The 11,352-nt window shown below is 56.8% G+C and overlaps 2 protein-coding genes across 4 annotated transcripts; both read right to left on the bottom strand.

The window, feature by feature from the left end:
- Nucleotides 1–708: 708 nt before the first annotated feature.
- NTF4 (neurotrophin 4) lies at nt 709–3,971 on the bottom strand. Of its 3 annotated transcripts, none has more exons than XM_004767359.3 (3): nt 3,828–3,971; nt 2,722–2,845; nt 709–1,654 (listed from the first exon to the last, which is right to left on the bottom strand). In XM_004767359.3, exon 3 carries the CDS (start codon nt 1,640–1,642, stop codon nt 1,007–1,009), a length of 636 nt encoding a protein of 211 aa, XP_004767416.1. In that variant the 5' UTR covers nt 1,643–1,654; nt 2,722–2,845; nt 3,828–3,971; the 3' UTR covers nt 709–1,006. The 3 variants fall into 3 exon arrangements, with proteins under 3 accessions (XP_004767416.1, XP_004767415.1, XP_044932986.1); XM_004767358.3 differs by lacking the exon at nt 3,828–3,971 and adding an exon at nt 3,271–3,812; XM_045077051.1 differs by lacking the exon at nt 3,828–3,971 and having other exon boundaries at nt 2,722–3,812.
- Nucleotides 3,972–4,358: 387 nt separating this feature from the next.
- On the bottom strand, nt 4,359–10,415 carry KCNA7 (potassium voltage-gated channel subfamily A member 7). Its single transcript, XM_004767354.2, has 2 exons — nt 9,803–10,415; nt 4,359–8,870 (listed from the first exon to the last, which is right to left on the bottom strand). Exons 1-2 carry the CDS (start codon nt 10,355–10,357, stop codon nt 8,055–8,057), a joined length of 1,371 nt encoding a protein of 456 aa, XP_004767411.1. The 5' UTR covers nt 10,358–10,415; the 3' UTR covers nt 4,359–8,054.
- Between the last annotated feature and the right edge of the window lie 937 nt (nt 10,416–11,352).

Here is an 11,352-nt window from a genome sequence, read left to right as displayed (position 1 = left end):
TATGGACTGGTGATACATGAAGGGGGTATCCTGAAGGTGTGGGGTCTACTCCTGACTTCCCTTGTCACTTCCTCACTTTAAAGACCTTTTGGTCAAGGGCTCTGGCTTCTCAGCTCCCATTAGCTCATCCCACTAACCCATTCTTCAGATGGGGAAAACTGAGGCTATCTTCTGCAACCTGATCCCAGGTCCCACTGAACCCCTCGTTCAGGCCCCTGGGGCTACTTCTTCTTTTGGATTTTATTGAACCACTTGAAGCCTACCACTGTCCACATGACCCCTGATCCTAGCCAGGAGTCAGGTCAATTGGTCCGAATTTTATACCATACTCAAGCTGGATGATTCTAAGGTCTATTTCTTTCCAAAGATGGGGTAAAAGTTGGGACAGAAACTCCCCAACAGGGTTAAACTCTCCAGCATCCTGACCTCTTATCATTCAACCTTGCTTGTGCTCCTACTGTGATGGCTAGCTTACTACCTTAAGACAGAACATTCTAAGCCAACACTCTCCCCATGTGACCAAGTAAGATTTCTCATTCAAACCCCAGCTCCCAGCTGGTTGCTTATGTGTCCGCTTTTATACTCCCCCACCACTTCTTGATGTATCACTTCCTTGTCACTCTCTCCAGGGTGAGCAAGATGTCCTCCGAGATCAAGCAGTTAGCAATTTAGAAGCTGAAGTTCCTCCGATGGTTAAATCCACCAGAGTTGATCTGACAAATTGTGTATTATCACTGATAAACAGTAGACACTCAGAAAGTATTGGATATCATCATCATCATCATCATCACCCTCAAGTTCATCCAGAAGAACTCCTATTCATTCTTCAAAACCCCATTTGGTTTCACTGTCTTGTATGGCTTGAGCTCTCCAACTCGGAAAGCTGTGATTTTGTGACCATTTCACAAGTTCCCAAACTGAGGCCCAGAGCAGTCAGGCCGCCCCTGCGGTCCCTCAGCATCCAGCTATCTTCTTCCTCTGCCTGCCCAATTCCTGAGCAGGGGCCTCAGGCCCGACCAGTTCGGCTGAGGAGCGTGCAGACGCAGGCAGTGTCAATTCGAATCCATCGCCAGCCTACACGGCCCTGGGCATCAGCGGTCAATGCCCGCACGTAGGACTGCTTGGCCTTACACTCAGACACCCAGTGCCTCCGGTCCACACCCCGGCAGCCTCCCCCACCCCCACCAGGGCCACTTTCCTCAGCAGTGCTGTCAGCCTTGCAGCGGGTCTCAAAGAAGTACTGGCGGAGAGGGCTGCCTCCAGCCGCAGGAACCTCGCCCAGCACCTCCACCTCACGCCCACGCAGGTCCACAGCTGTCCGGCGGTCCGTCACCCAGCCGCTGACCGCATCACACACAGCCAGCTCTCCCCGGCGACTTGCTGGTGCTGTCTCGCTCACCCCTCGCCGACTGCGGTTGGCAGGGCTGCCTGCTGGCTCCCCAAAGGCCCCGGCCTCCAGCAGGAATAGCAGAGGCGGTCCAGCGGGGGTGCCCCTGGACAGAACTACTCGGGGGGACAGGAGGTCCCATTCAGGGGCTAGAAATGGGGGCAGTGGTAAGGGCGGAGGATGGGACTCCATTGGGACACTGGGGAGGAGGAAAAGGAGGAGGATGGGGAGGGAGCAGGAGGGGCTGGGGAGCATCTCGCTGAGCACCTGAGGATAGAGAGGGAAGCTGGGGTTAGAGATGAGGATAAAAACCTAGTGGGGGAGGGGGGTAGAGGTTGGGAACTCCAGGGGTACCTGAATGCCAGAACTATGGGAAGCCCTTGCTCTAGAACCTTGGGAGGACCTTATATTCTAGGACTTACATAACACCCAACTTCTGAATTAATCATAATTATTCTACTACTATTGCCAATAATAGCCAACAAATCAGAAAATGGAGAAATACAGGCTCAGAGAGGTGAGTGACTGATACCAGATCACACAGCCAGCAAACGCCAGAAGTAGGAGCCCCGTCAGAGCAACTCTGCCCTGAATCCTACCCTTACCTACAGCCTTGCGGGACCCTAAGTCCTGCAGCCTAGAGGAAGTTTGAGGTTTCAAATTCTAAGAAAAACCATGTTCTGGGATCCTAGTAAGACCCAAGTTCAGCTCAACACTGCCACTGAGAAGGTAAGACATTTCCTCTCCCGTGTGGGGCCTCAGTTTCCCTATCCAAGAAATGAACCGGGGGAACACCAGAGTGGCTCAGTTGGTTAAGCATCTGCCTTTGGCTCAGGTCATGATCCCAAGGTCCTGGGATCAACTCGGGCTCCTTGCTCAGTGGGAGCCTGCTTCTTCCTCTGCCTGCCGCTCTCCCTGCTTGTGCGAGCTCTCTATGACAAGTAAATAAAATCTTAAAAAAAAAAGAGGGACGCCTGAGTGGCTCAGTTGGTTAAGCAGCTGCCTTCGGCTCAGGTCATGGTCCCGGTGTCCTGGGATCGAGTCCCACATCGGGCTCCTTGCTCGGCGGGGAGCCTGCTTCTCCCTCTGCCTCTGCCTGCCATTCTGTCCGCCTGTGCTTGCTCTCTCTCCCTCTCTCTCTGACAAATAAATAAATAAAATCTTAAAAAAAAAAAAAAAAAGAAAAAGAAAAAAGAGGAAGGAAGGAAGGAACCAGCGGCTGGGAGATAGTGGTGAGGGCGTGGACCCTACAGTTTCTCTGCAATATTCTGGAAGTCTGTGGTTCTGGAAAAGTGGTGTGGAGAGAAGTAGGAAGCAGCAGGTGGTTACCAGACCTGTCAGCACCTCGTCCACCTCCAGGCTCCAGTGCTGGGGGCCCCCAGGCTCTGGGGGGCCCCTGTGGGGGACACAGGTGGTCCCCCCTTTCCTGACATCTCAGGAGAGGGAAGGGGCAGCCACCTAGGGGAAGAAGGGAACAGGCAGGTTGTGTGAGCAAGTGGGGGAGGAGGCCTGAGCACTCCCCTTCCCAGCGTTCCTCTTAAAGTGCAGGGTACCCAAGAGTCAAGGCCGCGCCCCCTTCCCAGAGGCCCCTTCCCTGACCAGGTGATGGCTCCTGGCTGGGATGGGAAGCAGATGGGGGAGGTGAGGAGAGAGGCGGGAGTTAGGAGGGTGGGGGCGGAGGGGGGAGGATAGAGGAGGCTGGAAAAGATTACATCCTCCACGGCCCATTCATCTCCCAGACAGGGTGGGGGTGGCGCTGGTCTGGACACCCGGGTCCCTGAGGGCCCACACTCAAGAAGCCCTGGGTTCCTGAGGCTGCTTCCTGGAATGTTCTATCCTCACAGGACAGGCCGGGGCCCGTCCAAGACGTCTACCGCACATACCTGGAGTGGCTGCCTGCCTTGGCTCCGAGATGGGGAAATGGAAAGAAGGGTGTGAAGAGACCCAACGATGCCGATCCAACCAGGACAGCTACCTCCTCACTCAGACCAGAAGTCCCTGTTCCCGGCCGCCACCTCACTCAGACCCGAAAGTCCTGGTTCCCCGCCTCCTCCTCCTTCAGGAGTCTAGATCTCCAGCTCCCTCTCTCACGTGCTGGCGTCCAGGAGCCCAGCACCCTCCTCCCTGAAAGCCCGAGCAGTCCAGACCCCCAGCGCCCTCCTCCCTCAGACCTGGGAGCTCTGGAGTTCAGGGCTCTCTTCCCCAGGTATCCAGAATTACGAACTCCCAAAGCCCTCCTCCCAAAGAAGATCTGAGCTGGGGGAATGGTCTCCTGAGACCCCTCTGGGGGTAACCGGCGGCATGTCTGGAGGACTTCGCTCCTGCCTCAGTTTCCTCCGCCAAGCCCCGCCCCCTCTGGCCCCGCCCCCGTCCCTCCCTACCCGGGGGCAGGGCGACCCAGCCGCCGGAATCCCGGGGGAGGAGGCGCGGAGGCTCTTACCTGGGGCGCCCGCTTCGGCTTCTCCGCTGCCCCTAGCGCAGCGCGGCTCCTCCTCCCGCTCGTCGGCTGCAAGGACGCCAGCTCGCCCGCCGGCTCCTCGCCGCACACTCTCCGGCTGGCCCGGACGGGGGCGGGGGCGGGGGCGGGGCGGTGCCCGACGGCGGAGGAGGGGCCGGGGGATCCCGCCTTCCAGACGCGTGCCGGCACCTCGGAAGGCCGGCCTGGCTCGCTCAGCAACTGGCCCGTCTCAGCTCCGGGAGGCCAGGCGCCAGCCCCCTGCTCCCTCAGACCCAGGAGTTCTGACCCCCAGCCCCTCCTCCCTCAGACCCAGGAGTTCTCATCCCCAGCCCCTCCTCCCTCAGAATCAGGAGTCTGGGCACCCCCAGTCCCTTCCTCCTTCAGACCCAGGAGTCGGGATCCGACCCCAGCCCCTCCTTCTTCAGACTCAGGAGTTCTCACCCCAAGCCCCTCCTCCCTCAGACCCAGGAGTTTGCTTCCCGCCCCAGCCCTCTCCTCCCTCAGACCCTGGAGTCCTTACCAGGCCCTCCTCCCTCAGACCCAGGAGTCAGGACCCCCAACCCCCTCCTCCCTCAGACCTAGGAGTCCTGACAGCAGCTCCCTCTTTTCCTTAGAGCCGGGAGTCTGGGCCTGAGATTTCTTTGCGTTCTGTTGCCAATTAAGTGTCAATCTCTGGGCAGATTCCCACCCTCTGCTCTCATCCCCACTTTCCCAGGAGCTCTAGGCCAGACATTAACCAGCTGGACTTGGGCAGCGATAAGGCCCCAGGCCCTGGGAGACAGTGGATATGGTGTTGGGGGTGTTCTCCCACAGAGTCCCCTCTGCTGGAATTTCCTGGGTGGGGACTGGGGAGAGGGTCTGTCCTGAACTCAGATAAGAGAAATTCAAGGTATTATAGGACTCAGAGATAGACAAGGATTTGATGTGGGAACACAACGACCTGCTTGGAGGAAAAAAAAAATGAGTGACAAAGGGAGATGGGAAAGGCACAGAAATGGAGAGAAAGGGGGGGGGGGACAAAAACCTAGAGAGAGGAAAGACACTTGACATTCGAGAGAAGGGGACACAATCCCAGAAGGGGGACAGAGACCCAGTGAGAAGAGAGAGATCCTCAGACAGACTGAGGTCAGATGGAATTAGAGTCCCAGGCCCTCCACCCCTCCCCCAGAGCTATTTTAGGAGGAAAGCTGATATCCATCTTGGGAGGGGCAGGGGGTCATCCCATACCCCTCCATCAGCCTAAATATAGCATGGCAAGGTGGCAGGAAGGGTGTCCCCGGATTAGGGTGTTCCCCTCTCCTTTTCCCAGTCCCCGCCAAGGCAAAGGCAACGTAGGAGGCTGTGGAAGGTAGCTGTGGGTTGTTTACTGAGGGTGGAGGAGGGGCACTTCCCAGTCTGAGTGTCCCCTGGGGTTACTTCCCTGACCTCTCCACACTTCCCCCCAACCCCATCCCTAAGCACCCAACAGGTCCCACTCCCTACCAGAGACACTCTATGTGACTTCTGGTCTCTGATGGGGTCACACAGGTAAGTTTTCAAAGAAAAGTAGACCAGTCTCTGTCCCCCTCTCCCTCTCTGGGCCTCTAGCCCCGCTCCCTCTCTCTGGATCTCTGACCTCTCCTCTCTGGTTGGCTTCCCAGCTTCTGCAGATCTCTGGAGGGGGTCTCTGACTCCCCCCTCCTAGGTCACTGCCCTCCTGCTCTCCCTTTGCCCCTTCAGTGTCATCTCTCCAGGTCTTGGTTCCTCTCTGCATGTGTCTCCTCCTCTTCGGGTCTCTGCTGGGACCCAGACTCTGCCTTGTGTCTGTCACCGTGAGGGGGTCTATCTCCATTTCTGTCTCCAGATGTGACTTTCCATTTCAGAGGGAAGGGACCACCTACAGATTCTATGGCTTTCAACCTTGATCAAACTCTTCCCACCATCTGTCCCTTCTACTGTCACTCTGTATAAAAAAGGGAGTTGGATTAAATCACGGGTTTCCAGACTGAATTCCGTAGCTGCATTCTGAGTCACCAAGAAGGACTCCGTGGACGTGTGTGTCCCTCAGACCAGTCCCCTCGGAGGAACCACACCGCATCAAAGTAAGATTTCACTGGACCCAAAAAGGGAGGGGCCAATGGCTGAAAATAAAAACACCACCACTCTGTAAACCACTGGTTTTAATAAATTAATAAAAGTAAAGGACTTCAGATGATGTTTTGGCACGTAGGAAGCCCTCTATGTGTTCGTGATTGAGGCATTCTCCTCTCCTCTCCTCCTCCAAATGCCCTTTTGGTACTGAAAGCCGCCTGAAAACGTTTGGCTTCCTGCCTTGGATCCCACCCTCCCCTCTGAGCCTCAGTTTCTTGGTTCTAGAGAAACTCGGCCGGAGGACACCTGCAGGCTGATGGGACAGGGGGAGTCGGACAGCCTGCCATAAACCCCAGCTCCTGGGAAGTGCCATGGGACCCCAGGAAGCTACTCCCCTGCCCTAAGACTCTAGTTTCTCCCCTGGAAAATAGAGCTCCCAAGTTTACCTGACATTCTTCCTGAGCTGTGGGAGGATAGGGTGGGGTTCCCTGATTTGGGATCCCTTTGTGATTCCGTAGAAGAAAGACTCTGCATATCTCTTGGGTTCAGAGGCACGGATTTTTTTCTCTCTATTCCTTTTTTGGTTCTCTTTCTCCGGGGGTGCCCTGGTTTGGCTCCAGCTCTGGTGCCTGTCCCTCTCCAGGTGTCTGACACACACACCCCCATTTCCATGTCCCACTCTTGGTCTCTATCTCTCTTTCTCCTTGGAGTTTCTGACCCCCCTCCTCTGGGTCTCCATCTCCCCATCTCTTTGGGTCTTTGTCCTTGTTTCCTTCTCCCTAAATCTCTCTTCCTCCCTCTTTGGGTCTTTGCTCCCTCTCTTCTGGGTTTCTATCTCTCTCTTTCTCTGAGTCTTTATCACTTCCAGGTCTCTGTCCCCTCATTTGGGTTTTTGTCCCCTTCTCTCCCATCATGCCTGTACAAAGTACAGATTCTTCCCCTTTCCCCTTCCCTTGCAGCTCTGAGCTCCATGGTTAGAAGAAAAACTGTAGGGGAGGACAAGTAGAGAGGGTATGAATGGCAAAATGAAGCGGGTGTAGAGTAAATGGAAGGACTGTCTACATCTTCCTAGCTCACCCGGAGGCCCTCTGCACAAACAACTAAATCTGGGGGTTCAGCACTCAGCCCCACCCCTTACAGTAAATGACACTGGGCAAGTCGGTTGTTTGTCTTGCAGAGTCCCTAATGCCACACTTTCTCCCTGATACATGATTCTTCCCCAGTGTTGTTATTCTTGGGTCCTGATGCTACCATTAAATGCAAAACAAACCAACATGGCCCAGTGGAGCCCATACGCACAGTCCAATTCAACCTAACATTCCTACAGGACTCACAATGACACAACCTGGGGTAATTCACCTCAGCATACCCCTACGAGACTCATATGGTTATATAGTTTGATATGATTCATCTCAGTGTAGCCCCTCAAAACTTCCAGCTACATTACTCTACACAATTCAACCCAACAGAACCCTGAAAGACTCAGACCATCATACACATCCTGGCTTACCCTAACATGACCTAGAAAGCTCACATTCAATCACTTGACTCTTTGTATTTCTACGTGACTCACAAGTTCACAGAACCTAAAAAAACATAGCCCTAGAAGAATCACAAAGCCACAGAATTTTCAACATGTCTCAACTCAGCTCCACAACACCATGCATGAACACGCACTCAGTCCCAACAATGCCGTGGGTGACCACCTAACTTGATCCAAAATGGCCCTAGGGGACTCATAAAACTACAGAATCCTGCACAATGCAATTGGACAAGACTCATCCAACTCAACAACACAGCCCAGCCCAACAAGGACCTAAAAAACAAAACTATGTGACCAAATCTGTCTCAACATTTACCATGAAAGACTCCGTAAGTCTTGCACAACCCAGTGTAGTACAAACCAAAGGAGCCTCCCCATCAACTCATTATAACTCATGGCCATTCACCGTCAATTAAGGAAGTACCCACGGGAGCTACCAAACCACAGCTCAAGACCCAACAAGACTCAGTGTTCCCCAACTCATTACCACTTAACCTAGTTCTTCCTAAACCCAACCCCCTCCCCCTAACCTTCCCTTCTACCCCTCCCTCCCTCCCTCCAAGGAAACGTGAGGTCCTGCAGACCTCAACTGTCCCTCACACTTCAGTGACCAAGTGTTTCCCAGGGGGGGCCCAGAGTGGAGGTGGTAGCTCAGGCATCTCCCCATCCATCAACCCCCCATTGACCTTGCCGTCCAGTGGGCCACACGGCTGCGTGTCCACATGGCTGTACATCCCAGCCTCTTCACCCTCTGTCTCCCGGTGGTAAAAGTAGCTGAAGTTGGAGACAATGACCGGCACAGGAAGGGAAATGGTCAACACTCCAGCGATGGCGCACAGGGAGCCCACTATTTTGCCACCCACAGTGACGGGTGCCATGTCTCCATAGCCAACTGTGGTCATGGTGACCACCGCCCACCAAAAGGACTCAGGGATGCTGGTGAAATGGGAGTCTTCCCGGTCGACCTCAGCGAAGTAGACTGCGCTGGAGAAGAGGACCACACCGATGAAGAGGAAGAAGATGAGGAGACCCAGCTCACGCATGGAGGCCCGTAGCGTCTGGCCCAAGATCTGCAGGCCCTTTGAGTGCCGGGACAACTTGAAGATTCGGAAGACACGTACTAGACGGATGACTCGTAGGATGGCCAGGGACATGGCCGGCTGGCCTACACCCCGCTGCCTGGCTAGCTCGGTGCCTAGCGCCACAAAGTAGGGTAGGATGGCCACAAAATCGATGAGGTTCATCACGTTCTTGAAAAAGGCCGCCTTGCTCGGGCAGGCCACCAGGCGCACCAGTAGCTCGAAGGAGAACCAACAGATACACAACGTCTCCACCACAAAGAACGGGTCATCGAAGGGCATGCGAGACAGGGGTCCGGGCACTGGGCTGGAGCCATTCAGCCGAGCGGGGAACTGCAGGGAGGAAGGGGTTCAGAGAGGACCACACCAGGGCTGGGACACACATGAACAGCCACATTTGTGATTCAAATGTGCAACTACTTCCATACAAATTGGTCAGCAGTCATTGCCCCCAGGCCTCCAGTGACCCAGCTGTCCTAGATCCCTTTCCAGAGCTCTAGGGATCATGCCTGTGCGGCTGACCTTATATGGTCCCTGATCCTTCACTGGGGGGGGGGGGGGCTCCTTAAAGTGAGGTCTCCTGAGTGAGGCTCCATCCAAAGTCCCACTCCCAGCTTTGATTTTCCAGATGGGGAGGGTCACCACCCAGGTCATGCTTCCTTGTGCTCTGCCCTCCCTAACCAGCCCCTAGAAGCCCAGACTACAATGGCTAAACACCTTGTTTGCTCACCAAGCCCTGTGGCCCTGGCTCTCAGGGCCCTCTCAGCCCCACTTTGTGACTGATTCCTCCCACCTGGGTCTTCTGTCTCCAGCTCCCTCAAGCTCCACTCTCACCACCTCTAGCCCGTCTTTCTATTGGTTACTGCCAGCCGCACAGACCCCTGATTTTTAGGTCTCTCAGCCCTCAGCTTCATTTCTTAAAGTAGGGGTCTTCCTGCCCTCCCGCCCTTGTCTCAACCCTGCCCTGTGATTGGCAGATTCGCCTGCTTAGATCCTCGGGCCCCGCCCCCATGAGGCTATCCCTTCCCCGCCCCCAGCCCGCCTTTAAAAGATTGATTCCCCCGGTCAGGCCCTGTCCCTAGGTTGCACACCTCTCGAGCCCCTAGCCCCACCCATCGCGGGCAGGTATCGTGACAAGCCCCTCGGTGCCCGCCCACCCACAGTCGGGCCCCTCCTTCCCGGGAGGCCCCGCCTCCCCGTACCCCCACCCCGGCTCGGCTCCTCCCAAGCCCCGCCTTTCTCCACCCAGGCCCCGCCCCCCTCACCGGGCCGGCAGCCGCTACCGCAGCGAGCCCCGGGTTGTAGCGGTCGTCGCGGAAGTCTGGCAGCGTCTCGAGGCAGAAGACGACGATGGAGACGAGGATGACTAGCACGGAGACGACGGCGAGAACGCGCGCGGCCTGCGAACTCTCGGGGAACTCGAAAAGCAGCCAGAGCTGGCGTGCGAAGGCGCGGCGGGGCAGGGGGCGCTCTGGCTGCATGGGGCAGCCCTCGTCCTCACGCAGGCGCGCCAGCGCCGCGGTGCCTAGCCCGTAAAAGGCCACCTCCTCCAGGAAGACGTCGAGCGGCACGTGCGCGGGCCGCCGCAGCCGCCCGCCCGACTGGTAATAGTAGAGCACGGCGTCGAAGCTGGGCCGGTGCCGGTCAAAGAAGTACTCGCGGCGCGCGCCGTCGTAGAAGCGGCCGCGGCGCGCCGGGTCCCCTAGCAGCGTGTCCGGGAAGCGGCCCAGGGTGCGTGCCCGCGTCTCGAAACGCATCCCGGCCACGTTGAGCACCACCCGCTCGCAGCAGCCGCACGGCGGCGGGCAACGCGGCTCCATGGCGCGCGCAGCCCCGGCGACCCGCGGACGGACGTGTGGCCCCGACGCCCGACCCGGCCCGGCCCGGCCCCGCCTCGGCCGCCGCCGCCGCCGCCCCAGTCTGGTGTCCGGTGTCCACGCGTAAAAATAGCCCGGCCGTCCGGCCAGGGCGCGGGGGAGGGGGCGCCTGACCCCGGCGGGGCAGAGGGCGGCTGCGCGCCCTCTGCCGGGGTGCCCTCCCCTTCCCCCCAGCCGCAGTTCCCCGCGCCCATCAGGCTCTCCAGTCCCCTTTCCCTTGGCCCCGCGTCTCTCCGGGTTTCCCATGTGTCTCTCGTGTCTTTTTTACGAATATCTGAGCCCCTCTGTTGGAGTCACAAACTTCCACGTCTTTCTAGTCATCTGTATGTCTCTGCGGCTGCCTATGTCTTCATTTTAAGTCTCTGTCAAGGGCTGTTTCTCTGGGTATCTCTATCGGTCAGTTATCTCTGAGTTTTGCCATTCTAGAGGACTCTCTATTGGGGGTGTATGTGTCTGTCAGTTGTCTGTGCCTTGGTCCCTGGATCTCCGCCTTTGACTCTTTCTTAGGGGCTCGTCTCAGTTTATCTGTCTCCCTTGGTCTCTATCTCTCCCCTCTGCTGGGATCTCTTTTCATTATCTCTTAGCACTCTGTATCTCTGTCCCTGGGTTTCCCTGAGGCTCCCCTTGGGTCTCTTTTCCTGTATTCCTTTAGTATTGCGAGTTTCTGTCTCAAGCGCCTCAGGCGCTTGAAGACTCAGGGTCTCTCAAGTCGTATCTCACCGTAACTGTAGGTCGGCTCTGCCACTGCCCTGGTGGTTGTCCCGTCCTGGAGACCCCACAGCAGCTGCAAGCCATGAACATGTGTGCCCCACACCCCGTTCCCTCGCCAAGGTCTTGTCCACCTGTATTCTCGGTAAGAATTCGGAGACCCAGCGAAGCGTGAGCTAGAGCCCTGGGTAGCGGAGAAGGAGGCCGGGCCTGCCAGGAACAGGTGGGGG

The sequence above is a fragment of the Mustela putorius genome, unplaced genomic scaffold (assembly GCF_011764305.1).
Source record: "Mustela putorius furo isolate JIRA1106 unplaced genomic scaffold, ASM1176430v1.1 tig00000196_pilon_pilon_pilon, whole genome shotgun sequence".
Classification (NCBI taxonomy): Eukaryota; Metazoa; Chordata; class Mammalia; order Carnivora; family Mustelidae; genus Mustela; species Mustela putorius.
The sequence above is the reverse complement of the archived record's forward strand: the minus strand, read 5'-3'. Positions and strand labels throughout refer to the sequence as shown.

What these genes read in the sequence shown, in the direction of transcription:
- KCNA7 (XM_004767354.2), bottom strand. Translation starts at nt 10,357, where the DNA reads ATGGAGCCGCGTTGCCCGCCGCCGTGCGGCTGCTGCGAGCGGGTGGTG. An exon ending in CGGTAGCGGCTGCCGGCCCG is followed by an intron (nt 8,871 to 9,802) that starts GTGAGGGGGGCG and finishes TCCTCCCTGCAG; the next exon opens with TTCCCCGCTCGGCTGAATGG.
- NTF4 (XM_004767359.3), bottom strand. Translation starts at nt 1,642, where the DNA reads ATGCTCCCCAGCCCCTCCTGCTCCCTCCCCATCCTCCTCCTTTTCCTC.